General features: G+C 35.4%; 1 protein-coding gene across 4 annotated transcripts in view; it reads left to right on the top strand.

The window, feature by feature from the left end:
* RNASEH2B (ribonuclease H2 subunit B) overlaps positions 1 to 23868 on the top strand; it is a 64259-nt gene that overhangs the window by 16279 nt on the left and 24112 nt on the right. For all 4 annotated transcript variants that reach the window (XM_081128048.1, XM_081128051.1, XM_081128050.1 and 1 more), the window contains 4 exons: positions 6568 to 6639; positions 8543 to 8650; positions 10817 to 10893; positions 14531 to 14645. In XM_081128048.1, coding sequence (XP_080984174.1) covers positions 6568 to 6639; positions 8543 to 8650; positions 10817 to 10893; positions 14531 to 14645 — 372 coding nt within the window. The remainder of the gene's footprint in view (positions 1 to 6567; positions 6640 to 8542; positions 8651 to 10816; positions 10894 to 14530; positions 14646 to 23868) is intronic.

Below are 23868 nucleotides of genomic sequence, written 5' to 3' on the forward strand. Positions count from 1 at the left end.
AAATATCCTCGGTCGAGGATTAACAAATATATGAAATTTATTTGACCTATTTGTAATGTGTCTCCTAGAAAATTTTAAATGACATATGTAGCTCACATTTATGGAATGCATTTTATTTCTGTTGAATGAAAGAGAGAAAACTCAAATTACTAAAATCAGGAAGGAATGATTATACAGAAATAAAAGAGGATCATAGGGCATACTATGAACAACTGTACGCCAACAAAATAACTGATGAAATGAACAAATTCCTAGAAAAGCATAAACTACCAAAACTGACTCAATAAGAAATAGACATTTTGAATAGATCTATAACAAATAAAGAGATTACATTAGTAAATTAAAGTCTTTCCATAGAAAAAAACTCAATCCCAAAAAGCTTCACTGGTTAATTCAACTAAATATTGAACAAAATAGTACCAATCTTCTACAAACTTTCTTAAAAAATAGAAAAAGAGAGAAAACTTCTCAACTCAAAACCAAAGACATGATAAGAAAAGAATACTACAGACCAATATCCTTTATGAACGTAGATACAAGCATCCTCAACAATTAATAAACCAAATCCAGGAGTATGTAAAAAGGATTGTACTCCATGATGAAGTGGGATTTATTCTAGGGATGTAAGGTTGGTTTAATATACCTTATACCATTTTAATAAAGGCCAAATATGTAATCATCTCAGTAGCCACAGAAAAGCATTTGAGAAAAATCTAATACTCTTTCAAGATAAAAAAAACTCCGAAAAGTAGGAATAAGGAACTTTTTCAGATAAAAGGCATCTTTAAAAACCCACCTAACAAGCTAACACATTTCATATGAAAAATTTACATGTTGAAATGGCAATATTTTAGATATATTGAGTTAAGAAATATATCATTGAAATTTATTTGACCTATTTGTAATGTGGCCTCTAGAAAATTTCAAATGATATGTGGCTCACGTTTGTGAAATGCATTTTATTTCTGTTGGACAGCACAGTTCTGGACTCAGGGCTTCCATGTTCTGGCAGATCTGGGTCCTGTTCCCTGTGGTGTAAGACTGTATGGTTGAGAGGTGAGGGCAGAGCATGGGTCTGATGGACTGGTGTGGAGAAGTAGACAGGGGATGCCAAAGGGATTTGAAGTCAGTCTTCCTGTGAGAGCAGGGGCTTTGTCTAATTCACAGCTATGTCATCAGTGCCAAGAATAGTGCCTAAATTGGTAAACGAAACTTGGTAATATAAAAAAGATTCAATAAGAGGGTGGTATTTATTACTAAGTGTTCATTTTTTTGGCACCTGTTATTTCCTAGGCCCTGCTGTGGGTCCATAGAAGCTAGCAAGTGAGAAGGCAGTTTATAGTAAGGACAGACATGGCATTTGATAAGCATCCAGCCATGAGATGAGTGTACAAGATGCTAAAGAAGACTAAGGGCAACTAAAGAGTGGTAGTTGCTGTTGGACAAAGTGAGTTTGTTGTTGCCAGGGTTTTTTTTTATTGTATAAGGCAAAATCTTTGCCTAATTAATAGTTTTTTATATTTAGGGAAATATACTTGAAGTCTGCACATTATGTAAAATCACCTGATTTCCAAATATTGGCACCTCATTCAAATTTTTTAAAATGTGCGTATCAAACAAAACCCTTCTGTGGACTGTGTTGGGCTCAGGAATGAAGCGAATGCATAATTCCTTTGTCTCCTTAACCATCAAAGCAAAGAACTTAACCAATGCTGGGCATAGGGGGCCTTCCCAGACTTTCTCATCTATGTTATATCCTCTGTCATAAGGTCTCATATTCCATACATCTTTTTCTTCATAGCATTTGTTACATTTGCAGTCTACATTTGTATGATTATTTAATTCAATATCTGTCTCTACCATGGAACATCCAAAAGTTCCCCATGGGTATGGTCTGGTTCTGTTTTTGCTAATCAGCAATTAATTAATAAATGAATGAAGTGGGTAGGAGAGATTAATTTTGAAATTCATTCTATAGTTAAAGAGGCAGAAGCAATCTGAGTATAGTATCTCACTAAGAATTCTGTGTTGATTCAGTCCAACAGCAAGTTCTTTTGTCAGCACAGTGTGAGAAAAGATGACTTTCTCCCCTATTAAGTCGACATTTCAGTGTTATCTGCACTAATATATCTCAAGGCATATTTCAGAGAACACTGGCATTTGCAGCAGAACACATAATATTTATTTATACTTATAATTCCAGAGTTCTTATAATTTGACATTTTAGACTATAGCTGATGCTCTGGATTTACTGCTCTTCCTGGGAAAAATGGAAACACTGCTTTCCTTGTGTAGTTATTAAAAATATTTTTTAAGACTTTTGGCATTTGTAGATTAATTACTATAAGCTCTGGAGGAATGGGAATGCTAAAGGAGAACTGGCAAGGATCACTAGAACTAAAGTTTTCTACAAAAATAAAAAGGGAAACAAAAATCAATAATTTACCAATTTAAAGTTAAAAGATTTACAGTAGTACCAAATGAAATAAAGGGTATATTGCTGAAGAAGAGAGAAGTCCCCTTTTCTATTCCTTGAATGATGAAGCTGTGATGCTGAAAACCTGAGAAACAGCAACGGAGAAAAGGAGAGAACCATAGCCTGTTTTAGTTTGGAGGGGAAAGTTTTTAACAGTGTTAAACTTTATCCTTTACATTTTTATAAGTTGCAGAAACAAAAGTCTTAAAGGATTCTTAGAATTGAATCTGTATGGTTCATTTATATAAGATTCTCAAGATGACGATTACAGAAATGAAGAACAGATCAGAGGTTGCCAGTGGTTAGAGGTGGGGCAGAGGGTTCTATCAGTTTTTACTTTGTATATCTTGAAGCTCTGTATTCATGAGTATAAACATTTAGGATTATTTCTTCTTGAGCCGTCTATCATTATGAAATGACCTTCTTTATCCCTGGAAATAATCTTCGTTGTTAACAGAGCCATTTCATCTTTCTTTTCATTACTGTTGGCATGATAAGCACACACTGTATCTTCCTTCATTTTTCTTTTCCTGTACTGTGTCTTTATACTTAAAGTGTGTTTCTTATAGACAGAATATACAGAGTGGGGCAAAAGTAGGTTTACAGTTGTGAGTGCACAAAACAGTTTATTCTTGTATTATTTTTATTAATTATTATTCTTTTCTATACTAACAACTGTAAACCTACTTTTGCCCCACCCCATAGTTTTATTTTACTTTTTTATCCAATCTGACAGTTACTGCCTTTTAATTGGGTGTGCAGACCATTTACATTGAATGTGCTTATTGACATGGTTTGGCTTGAGTCTGTCATCTTGCTGGTTGTTTTCTGTTTGTCTCATTAGTTCTTTGTACTTCTGTTACCCCCTTTCTGCCTTCTTTTGGATTGCATATTTTTTATGATTCTATTTCATCTCCTTTGTTGTCTTACTAGTGACAGCATTTTTTGTTTTTTAACTTTAGTGGCTGCTGCAGGGTTTATTGTATGCATGTTTAAATCACTTCTACCTTCAAGTGACATTGCACATATTACAGAAGAAACTTACAATAGCATTCTTTCATTTCTCCCTTCCTGACCTTTATGCTATTGTTGTCATACATTTTACTTATACATATGCTATAAACTCTGTACTAAATTATTATTGTTTAGTCAGTGATGTTTAAAGAGATTTATATAATAATAAAATTCTAATTTATTTACCCCTGCAGTCACCATTACCAGTGGCCCTCAATCCTTTTAGATTCATGTTTTCGTCTGGTGTCATATTCCTTCTGCTAGAAGCGCTTCCCTTAACATTGCTTGCAGTGTGGGTCTTTCAGTTGGTGATTCTTTCAGTTCTTAAATGTCTGAGAAAGTCTATCACCTTCATTTTTCAAGAGTATTTTCTCTGGGTTCATCATGTTTTTTTTCGGTACTTTAAAGATGTTTTTCCATTATCTTCTGGCTGCATTGTTTCCAACAAGAAATTTACTGTCATTTTTAGCCTTGTGCCTCAGTACATAATGTCTTTTTTCTCCTCTCTGCTTTTAGGATTTTCTCTTTATTACTGCTTTTGAACTATTGATTCTGATGTATAGTCTTATTCCTGTTTCTTTGGTTTATTCAACTTCTTGGATGTGTGGGTTTATAGCTTTCATCAAATTTGAAAATATTCAACCATACTTTCTTCAAATATTTTTTCCGTCCCTGTCCCTGCCTTTTAGAACTCCAATTACATATACATTATTAGAATGCTTGAAGTGCCCCACAGCTCACTGATATTCTTTTTAAAAGCTTTTTAATTTAAATATGTTTTCATTTTAGATAGTTTCTATTGCTACGTGTTCAAGTTCATTAATCTGCCATTAATCCCATCTCAACTTGGGTCTTTTGAAAAAATGTTCTGTCTCTAGTTAACTTTTTGTCTATGAAGAACACTGTTTTTAATGGTCTTGTATTTTCATTCTCACATCTGTGTTTAATATCAATACCCATTTCTTAATAATTGATTTCTCTATTTTTCCCATTATAGCCCATATTTTTCTGCTGCTTTGAACGCCTAGTAATATTTGATTAGATGTCAGACATTGTGAATTTTACTTTATTGGCTGATGAATATTTTTGTATTCCTATAAATCTTGAGCTTCATCCTGGGACACAGTGAAGGTACTTGGAAACAATTTGATCCTTTTAGGTCTTACTTTTAAAATTAGTTCAGTGGAACCAGAGCAGCTTTTAGTTTACAGTCATTTGTTCCATATTACTGAGGCAAGACCCTTTTGAGGACTCTACCCAATGTCCTCTGAATTATGAGGTTTTCTAGTCTGTCTGGGAATAGGCCCAATTCAAGTTCAGATGGTTTTTCTCCCAGCCCTTAAGTTTCTATATCATATGCATGCACTGATCAGTAGTACCCTTTGCCGACCTCTGGGGTTTTCTTTCTTTGTAGCTCTCTCCTTTCCTGCGTGCTGACCTGTGAACTCTAGTCATGGTGTCTCCAGAACTCAGCTTCCTCTGTTCAACTCAGGGAGTCGGCTAGGCTTTACCTGGGTTCTTCTGTTCTGCTCCATGGCCTAGAAACTCTCTCAAGGCAGTAAGCTGAGACAGTCACGGGGCTCACCTTGTTTGTTTCCCATCTCTCAGAGACCACCGTCCTGCATGGTTCAGTGTCCATTGTCTTGAAAATAGTTGTTTTGTGTATCTTGTCCCCTTTTTTTGTTGCATCAGGTGGGAGGGTAAATTGGGTTCCTGTTATTCTTCTTGATTGCAAGTAGGAATCTCAAAATTAGGGTATTTTTCTTTATATATTTAATGTCACTATTACTTTCAGGAAAAAGTTATATTTTAGTTATTTATAAGTAAGCCAATTTCTAAACATGTTTGCTAATATGAGTTTATGAAGATCTGAAGTGGGTAAAAGGAGTTCCTTTCCTTCCCCAAACCTTTCTGATTTGCTCTTTGGTAGGTTGTTGTTCTGCTCCCTTAATTGCCAGAGGCCCCTGATTCCTTTTGGAGAGAGATTCTCTAAATGAGTTCTTTGAATATGCCTCTCAAAATGTAAAGAGGCTGTTATAAATAAAACTGCCATCGTCTTTATGTTTTAAACTATATGATTAAAACTTTGACAGTGAAATATTGTAGAGGACACATAATGAGGGGACTTGCCTCACAAGATATTAAAATATGTTTTAAAGCTATGATAATTAAAATATTGAAGTTCTAATGTTAATATAGACACAAATTAATATATCAAAATAGAATGTCTATTGACAGACTTATAAAATATAGTTTAAACATTTAGCATAAAGGAATTATTTTAATGATGGGGCATTCAGTAGATGGTGTTGGTACAACTGGACAACTCACTGGAAAAAAAAAAATTAGAATTGGATCTCCTCCCCATATCTTATACCCTGATACATTCCAGATAGGTTAAAGATATATTCTAAAAGTATTAGAAGAAATATAATTGAGAACAAGAAGGCCTTTCTATGTATGACACAAATAGAGTTCATAAAGAGTCCTCATAAAGTAGTAGAAGAAAGATGAATACCCCCACTGGAAAATGGGCAGGGGACAAGGTTAGGTAAGCACAGTTAGGGCCAAAAAGTATAAATGTTCAGGAAATATTTATTTTTAAGATGTTTTATTTCATAATGATAATAATTAATAATACTAGTAATTATATATTATGTATTTCTGTTTGTCTAAATACATTAAGAGCTTTCAGGAGATTAGTTAATTTAATCCTTTGAAAGGCAAATATATGTGTTATCATCATCTTACTAATGTGAGAACTGAGAAAGGACATGAAGAACCTTGCCCAAGGCAACAAAGCTGTCAAGTAGTTGAGCCAAGGTTATAACTCAGGCCATCTGACTTAGAGTCCTGTTCCTCATCACTTCTCAAAGAAATAAATTAAAATGACCTAAAACCCCACTGCATTTTACAGAGAAATTTGTAATTTGCTCAAGATCACACATCTAAGCACTAGAATTGAGTTAAAGATTTTAGAAAGAAAAATCATATAAATAGAAGAAAGAAAATCAAGGTAAATTAGAAGAGCGACAAAGCAAGTATGTTAATTTTACAAACTTCCCATTTCTTTTCAGAATATTTAAAAGATGCTTCAAAGAAGATGAAAAGTGGGCTTATGTTTGTAAAATTGGCTAACCCATGTTCAGGTAAGCTCTCCTTCCTTCCCCCATCTTCCTGTGATAATAGTAACTTGAATGTTTTTCTAACATTGTGGCTAAAAATGTATACATATTTATTTATCTTTGTATGTTTGTTCTGATTGAATAGCTTTTAATGTAAAATGGCATTACCTGGTGACAAAAGTAAGCTAATGACATTACTAGTCTTCTCAGATGATTCAGTTGTCCTACACATTTTTTATTTATACTCATAATTTTAATCCATAGACCTGTTTGTTTATCAGAAATAATGGTAAAACGAAGTAGCATATTTGATTTCTCTCTAAAAACAGATTAATTTTCTTTGGCTTACTTAAGCCAACTTTTCTTAGTGCATTTAGCCTCCTATAAAGTTAAATAAACAACCACAGGGGCTAAAAAAAAGAAGGCTTTTACCTGACATGCCAAGATTACGAGTGGTTTCATTTTTAGCTGTACCTTCTTTATTTTGCTCTGACCAGAAAGTAGTATACCAGAAAGTAGTATATTTTTTCCTGTCAAGGGGTGATTTTTTTTAAATTTATTAAAAGCATTGTATATTGAAGAGATACATATTTTATCAGAAGTCATTTTAATTTTATATTCAGTGTATTTTCTGTTTTATCTTCTAATTTTTAGGCAGAAATATTAAACTGTATAATAGGTATGTAGTAAAATTGATGTTAGTATTTATCTCTATATGGAATTGTTTTTCCATTAACTTATTTTATAAGATTTATGTTAAAAGGTTATTGCTAATTTTATAAGGTTTGCATAGATACTTGATACTTAATAAATTAGAGGATTCTCCTGGTGACTGTACTACTGAATAGCACAAGCAAGGGGAAGCCAGTGGGTAGGTAGTACCTTGCTGTTGTTATTGTTGTTGGAAAAAGATAAAATAAAAGCAGCAAGAGAGGAAAAAATTTCTGGCTTCCTCCACTTTTCTTTTTCTCAAAATGAAATTGAATATAATTTGTCCTCTATACTATTTGACGCTCCTACTTATGCATAAAACTAAGTTGAGGTGAGAAATATTTTTTTCAGGAGAAGTTTTAAGTAGCAGCAAAAGTTCTAAAGCATTTAACAAAAGTAAATGTACAGAAATTTCAGGCTTCTTGTAAAATTTCTTATTTACCTAAATATCCATAGACAACAGAAGTTCAAACAAATGTTTGTATTTGCTGCATTAAGAATGGAAAAAATAAAGGCTAATATTTGCTGAGCATTTACTCCGTGCCAAGTGCTGTACTGTTTTAAGAACTCTGCATGTATTCCCTTTTTAATCCTATAAAGACCCTGTGAGGTAGGTTCACTATTGCTCCCATTTTATAGATATGGAAACAGAGGAGCAGAAAGGTTTATATAACTTCCCCCAAGGACACAGGCCCAGCATGCGGTGTAGAGAGATTCAAAGTCCTTGACTCCTCTATGTTTAGAAAAAAATTTCATGCATTAAAGGGCCCTTGCCTTTCTCACTCAGAGCTGGCCTTCAGGATTTGCTGGCTCAGTCCCTATCTTGGTCCCTGCGTGTGGGGAGCCACACACTGCCCTGGGCCACGTCTGGGACCAACATGCCAGCTCAGTTCATCTGGCTAAACCATTAGGTTTGGGTAGTTTGAGAATGGGTTTTTCCTCCTGGTGTGATGGAGGATTCAATAAGAGGCTTTGTAATAGTTAAGATAAATAATTTGCCTTTTATTATTTATTGGTTTAAGTTCAGTGAGGATTATAGCGCTGGAAAACAGGCATCTGTATATAATAGCTATAAGCTTTCCTTGGAGTCAGTTTGTATAGAATATATGTCTATGTATGTTTATGTTTATATTAGGAACATTCCACAGAACTGTTGGATAGTCTTTTGATTTTTTGTGTGTGAAAATGTACAAATAAAAAACATTTGTCTTAACAGGGGAAGGAGCCCTTTACTTGTTCGATATGTGTCTACAGCAGCTGTTTGAAATAAAAGTTTTCAAGGAAAAACACCATTCTTGGTTTGTAAATCAGTCAGTTCAATCAGGTAAGTGACTAGTGTATATATTTCCATTAACTAAACAACATAGTCTATTTTTTCCATCCTTCGTGGGCATATGGGGCTGTCCTCCTGGTTTGGAGTCTGGTCAGTGATTTTTTTTTCCTGCCTTGGCATCAAAGCAGGGTTTAATCCAGGAGAAAGGAAAGATAATTTGAGCAAGTTTATATCAATACCTATGTATCTTAGATGGTAAGAAATTTTTATCTAATGACTTTAAAACACTGACATCTTTTCAGAAGGTAGGTCACCTTTGTACCATGGAGTGCACATTGCCTTGACTAGAAACTATTTGCTCTTCTCTTAGCCACATTTGCGGATTTTCAAGTTTTTAACATCTTATTTCCTTGAAAATGGACACTTATATAGCTTCTATAGAAGAGACTCTAACATAGTTTTTTTAATGCTTTGTTATATAAATTACTACTGCTACCCCTTTCCCCAAACACACACAGAACACCCAATACCAAAGTTCTATTTTTTTTTTTAATGTTCCTTTAATTTGGAGTAATGTTGACTTATAGGGAAAAAGGATATCACATGTTTTTTTTATGGTTCTGAGAGGGAAGGGTATGGGGTGGGGAGTCATGGGATAGTTGAGGCACTCTGCATTCCCTGCCTGTTCTCTCGTTGTTTCCAGAGAGTGCTGCTTTCTGTTGACTATATACGTTGCTACTTTGTGCTAAGGTAGAAAGGTCACTTTGCCTTTGTTCTAAGACAGTCTAGAAAAAAGATTTCATGCTGCTGGTAATTTTTATATACCTATATGTATGAGAAGAATTAAAGTGGATTTTAGTTGACAAAATGCAATGGTAGTATATGTATAGTCTAGTAATTGGAATATATGCATTCCCTTCTGTTGTTGCTGCTGTGCTGTTCATTTGGCAGTGAATGAGAATTCTAACTTCTAATGCAATATGTACATTTGCAGTTGGGTCTAGCTGGATAGATACAGCAATATCCAGATGAAACTCGGAAATAGTGATCATCTCCCCTAGACTGAGTTGGTACAGCAGAAGTATCTGCTTTGTTCATTATTGTCTTCTTTTTAAATTTAACCTTAAAGAGCTGTTTATAAGAATGGCCACCAAGTATATTGTTTTAGACCTAGAAACCTACTCATAAAATGAACTTAGAGAACCTGATAGGTTGTTTCTATATACTTCTACTTTAAAAAAACTAGTCAACTAATGTCATAATATGAAATTACTTCCTTAATTTTTTTTCTTACTATGAAATGGATTCATATATATAATTTAGGGTTAGAATTTATTGGCTGTATAGGTAAATTGCTCTGTTAGAGAATAAAAGTAAGTACATGTATTTCCTGAAACCAAAATAATAAGTATGGAGATAAATGAATTGTTTATTGTTCAATTTGATGAAATTTCTCTTCTGATTCATTTCTGTGGAAGAAGAAGTTTTGGGGGAAGCTTGGAGGGGAGTGTGATAGAAGAAAGACAAGTAGGGAGTAGTTAGGCTAGTTTGTTTGGTTTGCCTTTTTCCTTTTATCCTGGACGCAACATTAATCTTACTGCAGAGTTTCCATTTTCTTATGTGCAGTCTTGTTAGACTCCTGCCCTCTTGCCTTTTTCTTTGGAGTAAAGGGATGGGGTCATGTCTGGAGTTGGTAACAACCTTCTGAGCTTTGAGTCATTAGCAATTCAGAGCTGTGAGCCCACAGGCCAGAGAAGGAGCTATGCACAGAGAGAATATTATTGCTTTCCCATGGCTTTGTCCTCAAAAGCACAGGAAATTATGTTTTACTGCAGCTTTATAGATAAACATATAAGTTTCCTATGTTCACATGGTTCACATTCTGTTCATGTTTCTCCCCAACCCTTGCTTTTTTGGGGCAGTGGGGAGGACCTCTGTTAAAAATTATTTTTAAAGAGAAATGGAAAGTTAAAGATTGATTTCAGTGTCTTGGGTCTCATCTACACAAAGGGATTTGAAGCTCTTTGGAGTAAAATCTTATGGACCACATTCTGCCTTTTGAGAGACTCATAGAATCTTGGGCCTGTGTAAGAAGAGCTTCACATGTGAAATTTCACATGTAGTTTTCAATGAATTGTTTCCATATTGGGATTAAGACGAAATGACTAAATTGTCCTTCAGACATTAATTCTCTTTTGTTCTCTTTTTAATCTATAGGAGGTCTTCTCCACTTTGCCACACCCATGGACCCTCTGTTTCTGCTCCTCTACTACCTTATAAAGGCTAATAAAGAGGTGAGTTTCCCAGTTTGGGATAATAACGGTGAGAAACCAGCATAGATTGTTTTTCTCTTGATCTCTTCTCTCTCCTTTTAATCCATATGTAGGTTCCCCACAAATTCAGATTTAGATTGATTGGTATAGAACACCTGTATCACATGTGCTGTATGGGTTAGTGGACCTGAGAACCACCACCTTAATCTTGGACTAGTTTAAGTGGGAATTCTGAGAATTGCCGGACCCTCTATGCTGTCTATGTGCCTTACTTGTTTGGCATAACCTAGCAATGAAAGATTTTATCAAGTACTCATTAGTTTTTAACTATAATACAAATGTTAAGAAATTGATCTCAGATTTTTAGAGAAGAAAAAAGATAATATCTTTTTTCATTTTCTTATTTGTGAGAGACCGTGAAATAGGTGAACTGTGGCATGTCTAGTAAAAAACTAATTAATGGTGAAGCTCTACTTGAGATTTAAGGAATTCCAGATGGATCAAATTGACCTTAAGACAGAGTTTATTAATAGTAATAACTTCAGCCAGAGGTTCTGAAACATTTTGATCTCAGAATACCTTTGCACTCCTGAAAATTATTAAGGATTCCAAAGAGCTTTTTGCTCCTGTGGGTTTTATCTATCAATATTTACTACATTAGAAATTAAAACTGAGAAATTTTAAAAATAATTTTATTAATTTATCAGTACATGTTAACATAACACATTTTCAATGAAACAAACACAATTTCAATAAAAGTCAATGACCGATGAGGCATTATTTTACATTTTTGCAAGTCTCTTTGATGTGTGGCTTAATAGAAGACAACTGGATTCTATATCTACTCCTGCATTCAGTTTTTTATATTCTTTTGGTGGAAGTATATGAGGAATATGCAGCCTTACACAGATGTGTAGTCAGAAAAAGAAGGATTAGTAGAATAGCCTTTCAGATAATTGTGGATGTTCTTCTTTGGCACTACTCCAGAAATCAACAAGGCATAGTTTCTTAAAAATCAGTTGCAGTGTGGAATCTGCACTTTCCATGCTCTGTTACATTAAAATCTGTTGGTCTGTCCTGCACTGAGAATGATCTTTTACCCATGTGTAACTTTGGAAAGTATTATTTCACTGAATTATGCTGATGTTCCAAATGTTGACATCTCATTACACACACACACAAGCACGCATGCATGCGCTCACATGCACCCCTTTGTTGATACCACCACTTATCAGAAAACCGTTTAAATATTGGGAAGCTGTCATAATGGCAGATATAAATCTACAATTCTAATTTTTGCATGAAAGTTAACATTTTATCATTAGCTGTCAGTCTTTCCCTTGAAGTGACAGATTCACTTCTTTTATGTTCTGCCAAATGTCCAAATCTAAATCACCATATTTCATAGTGAGTTTTGAGGTTTTTTTCTGGTAAAAATGATATTCACGAAGAAAGCAGCTAGTTCAGCTTGCAACTCAACACAAGTATTTTCCTTGAGACAGTCGTACACCTTCACTGGCAGCAGAAACACTAGCGAAACTTTACTTTCATCAGAGTATTTAAAAGACTTGCACTCAAGAGTCAAGATTTAAATAAAAGTAATTGCTCCTGCCTTTGATCAAGTATATACTTAAGTGAAACTGACCAGTTTTTAACTGTTTGTGCATGGCAGTGAAGAATTCAGGGGCTACCAGGACAGTTTGTTGTCACTGCCCTGACCAATGGATTGTGAGGAGCCAGTGGTTTTACCCACCTTTGTATTTGAACCTTCAGTGCAAATGTCAACACAGTGGAAACACAAATAACATCTTAGCAATATTATGAAAATAGTTTTGAGCTTGTGGGCCCCCTGAAAAGATGTTAGGGACTCCCAAGGATCTACCAACCATAGTTTGAAAACCTTTGAATAACTTTAAGAAATAAGTGTTATTTAAACTGCTTAGAAGAATCTCTTTTTTTACGCTCTAATGTTCACATATAGTTTAAATGCTTATGGTTTTCATTGTAAACCGTCTTTCTGTTCTTAATTTCTATAACCAATGAGGTGATTAGGTGTTTCCTTCCCAACATTTTAGACATGATCTTTTCCTATTTAGTTAAAGAAATATATTGGTACACAGTTTTAAAATGTGGGCTTACTCTTTTTTAATCATAAGATTTATTTTAGCATCAGAAGAAATAATTTTTTATTCTAGCTATCTCAACTGTTACCAACTACATTCAAAGCAAGTTGCTTATTACATTTCCTTTTTGTGTATATATGGTAAAGAAAACAAGAATGAAACATTAATTAGGAAATTATATCATGTATTATATTATGACTGTGTGGTAGTCCATTATATATATGTAGAATATTGTTTTAAGGTAGTTAAGTATTTAAAATGTTGATCACGGAAGAATATATGTTAAGGTAGAAACCTAAAGACAGTAAGATTTGGGAAATCTGTGAATTATTTTTACTATTGAAAGGAAAAAGAGAACATTTGAATTGAGGCATTTCTTGCCACTTGATAACCTGACAGCATGATAAGCTATTACACATGCTACTGAATGAATTAGAAGATTTCACCATTAAAACAAAGAAAGCTGTATTTGCAGAGAGAAAACTGATCAAACACAGTTTTTCTGTCTTCAAATGGAAGTCACACAGAAAAGTAGAGTGAGCTAGAAGGGGGATGAGGGCAAAACCAACATAGCGTTACAAAGTCTGGTGTCCCCAAGTCAGGGGACAATAACTTAGACAGACTAATTCCTCTCCATACCACTAGTACAGTTAAGAAAAACTAAACCTAATTGAGAAGAAAGATATTCTGAATTTCTGTGTTCTGCCCTTTGGCCACTGGCCACCAGGCCATATGCACTTATCTGGCTGAGCCTGATTTAATGAGTCTGCAGCTTCATTGTATCCATTCTCTTACTCTCTTTTCTTTCATTATGGCCTAAATTTGGAAGCATTGTCAGGCAGCTCTGACAGGAGTAGATTCATTTTTGGTATTTTTCCTTTTCTTCTGAAGGAAAAAGTGCTATTTAAAGTGCTGGAGAAGTGAGAAGGGGCAGGGAGATGTATGCTCTGGGCTTGATCTAGGCTTCTTTCCGGGTGATGGTCAGGACTCCTGCTCTGTGACCTCAGCTGGTTCTTTTTCAAATTAAATGGGTTGGACCAGCCCTAGGCAGTCTACCATCTTGGCAAGTTTCCATAATGTCCAGTGCTTTTCCAGAATTTTGCTGCCCTATTTTATCCAGTGACTGTGCTCCTGAGGTTGGTACTCTTTCAAGAGCTTCCTAAAGGGAGCTAAGAGTCAGTTCTGGAGCCTTTCCCAGTTAGGGATTCCTTAGGTCAGGGGTGGGGAACCTTTTTTCTGCCAAGGGCCATTTGGATATTTATAACATCATTTGCGGGCCATATAAAACTATCAACTTAAATATTAGCTATGAAAAAAGCTCCTAGATTTTTTGAATTTTGAGTCCCGCTTGTAGTTACCTTGGCAGGGCCAGACATTCCCCACCCCTGCCTTAGGTGAACAAGTGCCTTTGAACTTAGTTTAAAAGTCCAGCTATGAGGTAATGTGTCTTTTTTTTTTAATTTTTATTTTTTTATTTTTTATGTATGAGTTGACTGGTGTGCTTTGCATTCTGACTGACTAAAGTCTTTTTTCAGGGAAAGTTTCAGCCTCTAGATCAAGTTGTGGTGGATGACGTGTTTCCAAATTGCATCTTGTTGCTGAAACTTCCTGAACTTGAGAAGTTACTTCGACACGTGACAGAGGAAAAAGGTAGTATATAGCCTTTGAAATCAGGCTGATGACTACTGGAAAGGTGGGGATCTGTCTGAAAATAGAGCATCTTGAAGGCCCGCTGAGTGTAATGCTTATTCTACATGGGTCATAGGGGAAACTCTGATTCAGATTTTGCTTCCAGTTGTCAATTCTAGTCTGCTATTGCTTTATAGATTCAATAAATCTAGGAGCTTTGTTCAGTCTTTGATATTCTGACCAGTGAAATGTGGTGGCCTTTCTCCTCTAGGACCAGGGTTCGTAAGCCATGGGCTTTAGTCTCAGTTCTTTGAATTAGTCCATGACTTTAACTGCTTTCTGCCTCAGATTTCTCATTTGTAAAATTACATAAAACCTATACAACTATTGGTTCAAGAAGCATTTATTGAACATTTACTAAGAAGTATACATTAAGCACTGGTGCTAGGCTCTGGCAATATTTATAAATAAGACATTCTTTCTCTTCTGACTTAGCGTCAAGTCTGATAGGAGCAAATGACAAGTAAGGCAAACAGTAAGGGCTAATGGAAGTGAACTCTGGGTTTTCTGGGGATGCACAGGGCAGGTTTATAACCTGGCCTGGGTTGTGTGGGAGTGCAGGTCAGTGGGTATTGTGATTCTCTCCTTAGAGGGAATGACTTCTAAGTGGAGTCATGAAGCAGCAAAACGGAGGAATGGATGTATCGAAAAGTTTGTCACATTCAAGAAAATCTGAGTTCCATGTGGCCAGAATATAGGATGTCAGGGATGGACTTAGTAAGGAAGAAATGGGGCGGGAATGTTGAGCAAGGTTTCAAAAGTTGTATTTGTCTGTACTTTACCTAATGCTACTGGAGTGTCAGCAAAGATTTAAGCAGAAAGTACGATAGTATGGAGTATATTGGAGAAGCTGAGGCCAGAGTCACAGAGGCCACTGTAGTGGTCTAAGCAGAAGATGATGGTAGCCTGACCTTAGCAGATAGAACTAGAAGGAAGTAGCAATTTGGAGGTAGAACCAACCCCATTTGGTGAATGGGTGGCAATCAAGGAGGAGGAGGCAAGGGTGACTTCTGGGTTTGTCTCTTTACCAACAGGATGGGTAGTGGTGGCATCCTAGAGACAGGAAACATGGGTGGGAGGAGCAGGCTGGGAGTAACAGATGAATTTTAGATACTCATTTGAATTTTGAGAGGAGGAAGTGAGGCAGTGTGTGTGAATGTGTTTTGACCATTTAGAAGCCCTATACAAGTGTAACATCAGTGTCTCAAGAAATTCTCCAAGTAGTTTCAGGGTTAATATGGGAACAGTACTGGAACCAAAACAATAGGCTGATAAATTGTGGTGGTTTGGGGTCACAGACAGTTTGGCCAATGATGAGAGTTCTGGGACCATGAAAGTGGTGATTCCCAGAAGTGTAAGCTTACAGTGAGAAAGGGGAGAATCTCATTGATTACATATTACATTAGAGGGATCTCCTGAATTCACACTTGGCCAGACTTAACCCTCCATTTTGTATCTGAGGGGTGTGTGGTGCCAAGGTTTTATCAAAGCAGTCCATTAAAGACATTCCCTGGTGCTGAGCTTGGCAGGAGAAAGCAGTCTTTTTCTGGTGACAAATGTGTAGCTTATAGCCAATTCTGAAAGCTAAAGTAACGAGGAATAGTTACAGTTCATTTTAATTTTGTCAAGTTAACACAGTTGAAAATACAATTAACTCTCATTATCCAAAAGTCTTATGTTAGCTGTATACAAAGAATTAAACCCAAACTCAGAAACCCAGAGTCAGAAACAGTGTTAATGCACTGGCATTTGTTAGCTTACAGCCTCTGTTTCAAAGCAAAAGCTTCCCCTCTCTCATTCCTTCCTTCTTGCATACCAAGTCCTTGACCTCTTATTGTGTCACCTGAACTCCTATCCTCATCTCTTTCACTTCTCAACATTGCCTCGCACTTGGAAGTTCTGCTGTACTAAAAGTGCATACACTATGCTTACCTTGTTTGACTGGCTCTAAATAACCAGTTGTACACTTCAAAATACTGTGCATTTTCCTTTGGTGCTTCATGCTGTCCTTGTACATAGAACTCGCATAAAGAAAAATACTGTACAGATGTGTGTTTGGAGTCAAGGGGTGAAGCAAGTAATGTGGAATTGCTTATGTGTACTGTGATGAAGATGCCTTTTTGAGGATGAGGCATGAAAGACATTTCTTTTTTTCTTGTTTTGATTTTGTTTTTAAACCTGTTATTTTAAGATTTACAGACTGTAGTTCATTAGGGAAGATTTTGATTATGAAGAAAACTGCCAAGACTTCTAGAGAATTGCATATATCGTTCACTGTGTGCAATTTAATCTGAACGACTTTGTGCTTTGCCATCCTGTCATTAAAAAAGAAAGAAAGAAAAATTTGAGGCCTATAGTTTTTAGAAAGCTGGTGTATATAAAGGTTGATAATATATCTGCTTTGAAAATGAAAGTACATAAGCAGGTAAGCAATTTTTTTAATTAAAAATTTTAAAGATACAGAAAAACTCAGAGGAAAAAGCTACAAATATTATTTGTGCCAACCTCAGTAATTAAAAATGTTAATATTTTGTTATATTTGCTTCATATCTCTTTTGGGGAAAGAATTTCTTTAAGAACACTCAGGTTATCTGATCTCAGGATCTGATGGCCTGCAAGGGAAATTAAAAATATATTTTCCATATGGTTTTGAACAAATTATTCAAACTTTTGAGCATCCTTTATCTGTCGGATGAAGAGTTTGAAGGGTTGAGAGTATACCCTATATTGCTATATTGTCACGCATTATAATTAGTATTCTGCAAAGTTGTTCTAAATCAAAATAAAACTTTCATTCTCTTAACTTCATAGTGTTAAGATTTCTGAATGACCAACATCTGAACATTATTTAAGTATTGCAGTTTATAGTATCTAGTATCTACCACAAAGAGATGCTTCAGGAATTAAATAAAATAATAAAAATAAATGGACACCCAGAGTATGCTGAGTATATAGTAAATGCCCAACAAATGTTAATACTATTAAGGCTTCTAAATTAGAAATTTTTAATTCTTTGCTGATGTTTAAGTACTAGCATAGTGGGTGACCATTTGTTTGATGATCCATTTGTTAATATATATTCAAATGGTTTAAATAGGAGAATGGGGGTAATCAGATAATAAAAATATTTTCCACTTTAGCCAGTTTGACTCAGTGGTTAGAGCATCGGCCCTCGGACTAAAGGGTCTCCGGTTCAATTCCAGTCAAGGGCACGTACCTTGGTTGTGGGCTCGATTCCTGGCCCCAGTCAGGGCACATGTGGGAGGCAACCAGTCAATGTGACTCTCTCACAGTGATGTTTCTTCTCTCTCTCTCCCTCTCTCTCCCTTCCATGCTCTGAAAAGCAATGGGAAAAATACCTTCTTGTGAGGATTAAAAAAAATAATTATATATATATATATATATATATATATATATATATATGTATATCTTCCATATATTGAGATATTACTCTATACCATCTCTATACTTATTGTTTTACATACATTATTGAATCCTTGCAGTAATTCCCTTTCATTGTTTTTATAACCTACATTTTTACAAAATGAGGAAACTGAGGCTCAAAGAGTTTAAGTAAGTTGACTATCATCATAGAACTTGAAGTGGTAGAATCAAGATTTGAATTCATGTCTGTCTGACAACTCTTTTCCTTTTTTTTACAACTATAACACTTCCATTAGGTGTTATCATATGTAAAAATAGAAACTTTTTAAAAATCTTGTATCATCTCTTAATAATTTCCCTTTGCAAAGCAAAAAAAGAGGGACAGGAAAGGAGACAGAGAGAACTTCAATCGCTTAAGAAAAAGGCCATTTTTCTAATCATGGCAGTGAGCTTTCAGTTTTCCAGGCACTGTACTGTCCTGTTTAGTGATTGCCTTGGGTGCCAGCCGCTTATTTGATTTGGGGTTATTGTCCATTTATAAGTTGTTTGGCTCCATTCTTTGTATTTTATTGCTAGGATTTTAAAATAAGAAACAACGAAGACTGCTAAAGAGTCATCAGATATTATCCACAACAGGCGGCATAGATAAAGAAGAAAGCTGCTGTTTTTTTATCTTCCATCCTCTCCCAGGCACTGTGCAGATAGAGTAAAACCTCAAATACTCAAATTCCCCAACCAACAATTTGATATTGGACTCCAGCTGCTGTCTTAAAAGTCTATGGCATTAAAGATCTGGTTAAGCTTTCTAGGTTTATGAAAACCTTCCCCCCTTGCCTTCTTCCTGCCAAACAGACCCAGCCACGGTTATTTGTATCCTGAATGATGATGATGGCGGTGACCTTAGTTAGCACTGCCGGCTTTATTAGTGAAGGAAATAATGTGTGTCTGTTTGCTAGCCTTGGGGCTCAGCACATTTCTTGCCAAAGAAGCTCACAGTCAGTGGAGAGATGACAGGGAACAGGACTAATAAAGGGTATGAACTTCATCTTGAGTATAACACTCCGTTTCATGTTGCAAGCAAAGGCTGCACTGCGCTGTCTAGTGTGATTAACAGGAAGAGCCCTGAGAACTTACCTATTAAAATGCCCTGAGTACAGTTGCCAAATTTCTATCCCCAGGAGGCAGGGGAAAAAAGAGCCCATATGAGTTTCTCAGTTGTAGGAAACATTGGTAAAGTAAATGTGAAAATGTGCTCCAGGCAGTTTGTTCTACAATCCATCAGGGAAATTCAAGTTTGTGAACATATTACCCAACTGCTGAACATGTTATTTAATTGTGCACTCACTTTCATTCCATCTTTATTTTGTAAACCCAATCTTTCCAGATGTTTTGAAACCAGTTTCATAGACACCAGACACATTAGAGAAAGAAACCTTTACAGCATATGTGCATATTATCTAACTCGCTAACGCTCACAAGTATGAAATTCAGGACATGAACTAACATGTGTTACTTTTCATAATTATGGGTAATCTGTGGCTTTCTTGAGTATTTTAAACCTCCTTGCTTATAAAAATTTGTGAATTATAAAGATAAGCATGGTGACAGAAGATTATTTGATTTTGGGTGGTGGGTACACAGTACAATATACAGATCTTACAACATAGAAATCCACACCTGAAACCTATATGGTCCTGTTAACCAATGTCTTCCCAAAAGATTTAATAAAACATTGAAAAATAAAGTAAAAAAAAAATATATTGTAGATAGATAAATAAAAGCATGGCTATATAATAAATAAATAAATAAACAAACAAGTAAATAAATAAATAAATATAAACAGTTGTTTATACACTTGGTCCTTGTGTAGCATTATGCGGTCTTCAAGCTTGATATTTCTTAATGTCATCTTGTCCAGGGAATGTTTCATTTAAAATAAATTTTAATTTAAAAACTTTCTAGGAAAAACCTCTAGGCACAGCTGGTTTTGTTTGTGAATGCTACCATACTTTGAGGAAGAAATCATGCTCAAAAAAATAAATAAATAAAAGATATTTAACCTCTTCCAGAAATTAGATGAAGCAGGAATATTTCCCAACTAATTTTATAAAGCCAGAATTACCCGCTACCAAAATCAAAATTATTACAAAAAGAAAACTAGACCAATATCTCTTATGATAATAGATAGAAAAAATTTAACAAAATAGTAGCTGGGACACTCACTGTCATGAAGCCTTAACCTCTGCTTTATGCTCTTGTGGGAGGTGATGGAGCATGTGGTAGCAGGCACTGGCCTCTGAGACAAGGTGTTCCTTACCTGCCAAATTAGATTCTCTACCCCAAGGCATGCAGAGTCGTGCCTTTGTGGGAAGCAAATGAGGAAAGGTTTGGAGTTCTGCATGTTACCAGGGACGTGGGAGTAATTACATAGCAGTGTCCACTTGCATTGTGTCTATTTTATATAATTATATATATCTATATATATAGATATATATATATTATGTAATTTTATTTTAAAAGATAAAGGAAAAAAGTGGGGTTTATCACAATATTGCAAAGTTGGTTAAACATTAGAAAAACCAATCAATATAATTCACTGTATTTATGCATTATAAAAGAAAAACTGTATGATCATCTCAATAGATGCAAAAAAAAGCATTTGACAAAATTCATTTATAATATCAATTCTCAGCAACTTAGAAATAGAAGGGAGTTTCCTCAGGGCATCTGTAACCTAAACTTACATCATACTTTATTGTAAAAGACAATTCTTTTCCCCTAAGATTAGGTACAAGATAAGGATGTCTACTCTCACCACTTCTGTTCATCACTGAAGTAGAAGTCCTAACGTTTCAATAAGACAAGAAAAATATAAAAGGTGTATAGATTGGGAAGTAAATAGTGAAACAATTTACTTATAAACAATATGGTCATGTATGTTAAAAGCTCAAAAGAATGTACAAAAAATCATTAGAACTAATCAAAAAGGACCCAGGATACAAGGTCAATATACAGATGTCAATTGTATTCCATGTATTAGCAGTGAATAACTGGACAATGGAATAAAAACATACCATTTGTAATATCATCAAAAAATCATAAAGCTTTAAGAATATAGTTCTAACACAATCTGTGTAAGACCAGTACACTGAATGTTACAAAACATTGCTGAGAGAAATTAAAGAAGAATTAAATAAATTGAGAGGTAAACCATTTTATGAACTAGAAGACTCAATATTAAGATGTCTATTTCTTTTAGCAGAAATTGAGATGATTCTAGAATTGATATACGCAGAGGACCTATGATAGCCAAAACAATTTTGAGGAAAAACGTTGGAGAACTTACACAACCTGATTTTAAGACTTATTATAAAGCTAAAATAATCAAGAAAGTGTGTTATTGGCGTAAGGATAAATATATAGATAAATGGAACAGAGTAGAGAATCCAGAAGTAGATAATTCAGTAGACAAAAGGATAGTCTTTTCAACAAATGACCTGGAAAAAATTGGATCTCCATATGAAAAAAAATTAACATCACCGTCTTACAGAAGAATTAACTCAAAATGAATCACTTACTTAAAAGAAATGAAAACTTAAACTTCTAATAGAAAACCTTTGTGTGGATAGGCAAAGATTTCTTAGGACACAAAAACCACTAACCATAAAAAAATTACATAGTCAATAATATTGCAATAACTGTTTATGGTGCCAGTTGGGGTATCAAGGGAACACTATGTAAAGTATATGATTGTCTAACCACTGAGCATACACCTGAAACCAATACAGAATGAAAAAAATTATAAATTCATAAAAATTAATAACTTCTGTTTTTTGAAAGACACCATTGAGGAAAAAAGAAGATAAAGCCATAGTTGGAAGAAAATGTTTACCTGGCATGTATCTGATAAAAGATATGTATCTAAAATACATAAAGAACTCTTAACACAATAATAAGAGGATATACAACCCAGTAGAAAATCAGCAAGCAGTTTGAACAGACACTTCAGAAAAGAAGATTTATGAATAGCCCATGGGCACATGAAAAGATGTTCAATATCATCAGTCACCGAAAAATGTAAATTAAAACCACAAGGAAATATCATTAGTGCCCACAAGAGTGGCTAAAACAAATAAGACAGATGATAAGTTGAGGAACAATTGGCACTCTCCTAGCTGGCTAGTGGAAGCATAAAATGGTGTATAACCACTTGGAAATTTATGACTCAGTAATTCTCATCCTTGATATTTACTCAAATCTTATGGCAACATAGATCTGTGCAAAGACTTGTGCAAGAATGTTCAGAGCAGACTTTTGATTTCAGAGCAACTTTTTCAAAATAGCCCCAAACTGGAAACAACCTAAATGTTCTTTAGTAGGTTAGTGGGCAAGCAAAATGTGGGAATCCATACACAGGATATGCTCCATAATACAAAGGAAGGAACTAATGCTACCTGCAACAAAATAGAAGAATCTCAAAGAAATGATGTTGAGCAAAAGAGGATGGTCACAAAGAAGTTCTCACTGTGTGATTCCATTTCTTTGAAGTTCTAGGATAAAGCAAAAACTATAATGACAGTAGATCAGTGGTCACCTGAGGTCTGGGGAACTAAAGGCAGAAGGGCTCAAGGGAACTTTTGGGGTGATGGTTTCATGACTGCATGAGTACATTTGTCCAGACTCTCAAATTGTACACTTAAGATGGGTGTATTTATCATATGAACATTATTACTAAATAAAACTGATTTATTTATTTTTTAAATGAAGTGGTTGCTGATCCAGCACAAAAAGTTAAGCCTCCTGATTTCTGACACAGTTTTTTCCTTGTTTGCTTTTTCCTTCCCCCTTGTCCCCTACAAGATAATGTTGGCTCTTTCCCATCTCCCATGGAGACTAGTGATGGAATGTAAGGAGCAAGGCAGGAGTGAGTAATGGCTCTGAGATTCAAGCCTGGGTGTGCAGGAGGGTGGTTTGGGAGGAAGGTAAGCAGTCTGGCTTTAGGCATGCACAGCCTCAGCTGAGGGCTGTAGGAGTCCTGTTGGGTTTGTTTAGTGTTGTTGAAACAGGATGAAGTCACCCCAGGAGAAAGGTATAATTGGCCTCAGAGGAGGATGAAGTCGAGCTTAGAAAAGAATCAGAGGAAAAGTCATCAGAGATGAACAAAAACTGAGAGAAAGGTTTTATAGAACCAGGGAGGAGAGGTTTTACCCACAAATAACAGGGTCAGAAGTACAAAGCCGGTGAATAGCTAATTGATTTTGGTAAAATGAGCATCAGATCCACAGCTTTGTGGCCAGCTTGAGAAGGAATCCTGATGTTCCTGCTTACTAGCTCAGTGACTTTCAACAGTTTATTGAACTTCACTCACACCCAGTTCTTTAAGACAAGGACAAATAATGCTTTTCACCAGCCATTCATTCTGGGCGTTCAATGAGAAAGTGTGTATAAAGAACATAGCACAGCCCTGGCCCGCATTGCTCAGTGGTTAGAGCATTGGCCTCCTCATGGGAGGGTCTTGGATTCGATTCCCAGTCAGGGCACATGCAGGAGGCAGCCAATCGATGTTTCAATCTCTCAAATGGATGTTTCTCTCTCTCCTTCCCTTCCTCTCTCTCTGAAAAAGCAATAAAAAAAAATTTTTTTTAAAAGAAAGAACATAGCACAGGCCTGAATGTACATTAATTTCCGATGCTATTATAGTGAACAGGTTGTCAGTTCACTTTGTTCTTACCTAATATTAAGTATTTGTTATGTGCCAGGTGTGCTATCGGATTTGTATGGATCATCCCATTTAGTAGGT

Source organism: Miniopterus schreibersii (genome assembly GCF_964146895.1).
Source record: "Miniopterus schreibersii genome assembly, chromosome: 2".
In the NCBI taxonomy this organism is placed as follows: domain Eukaryota; kingdom Metazoa; phylum Chordata; class Mammalia; order Chiroptera; family Miniopteridae; genus Miniopterus; species Miniopterus schreibersii.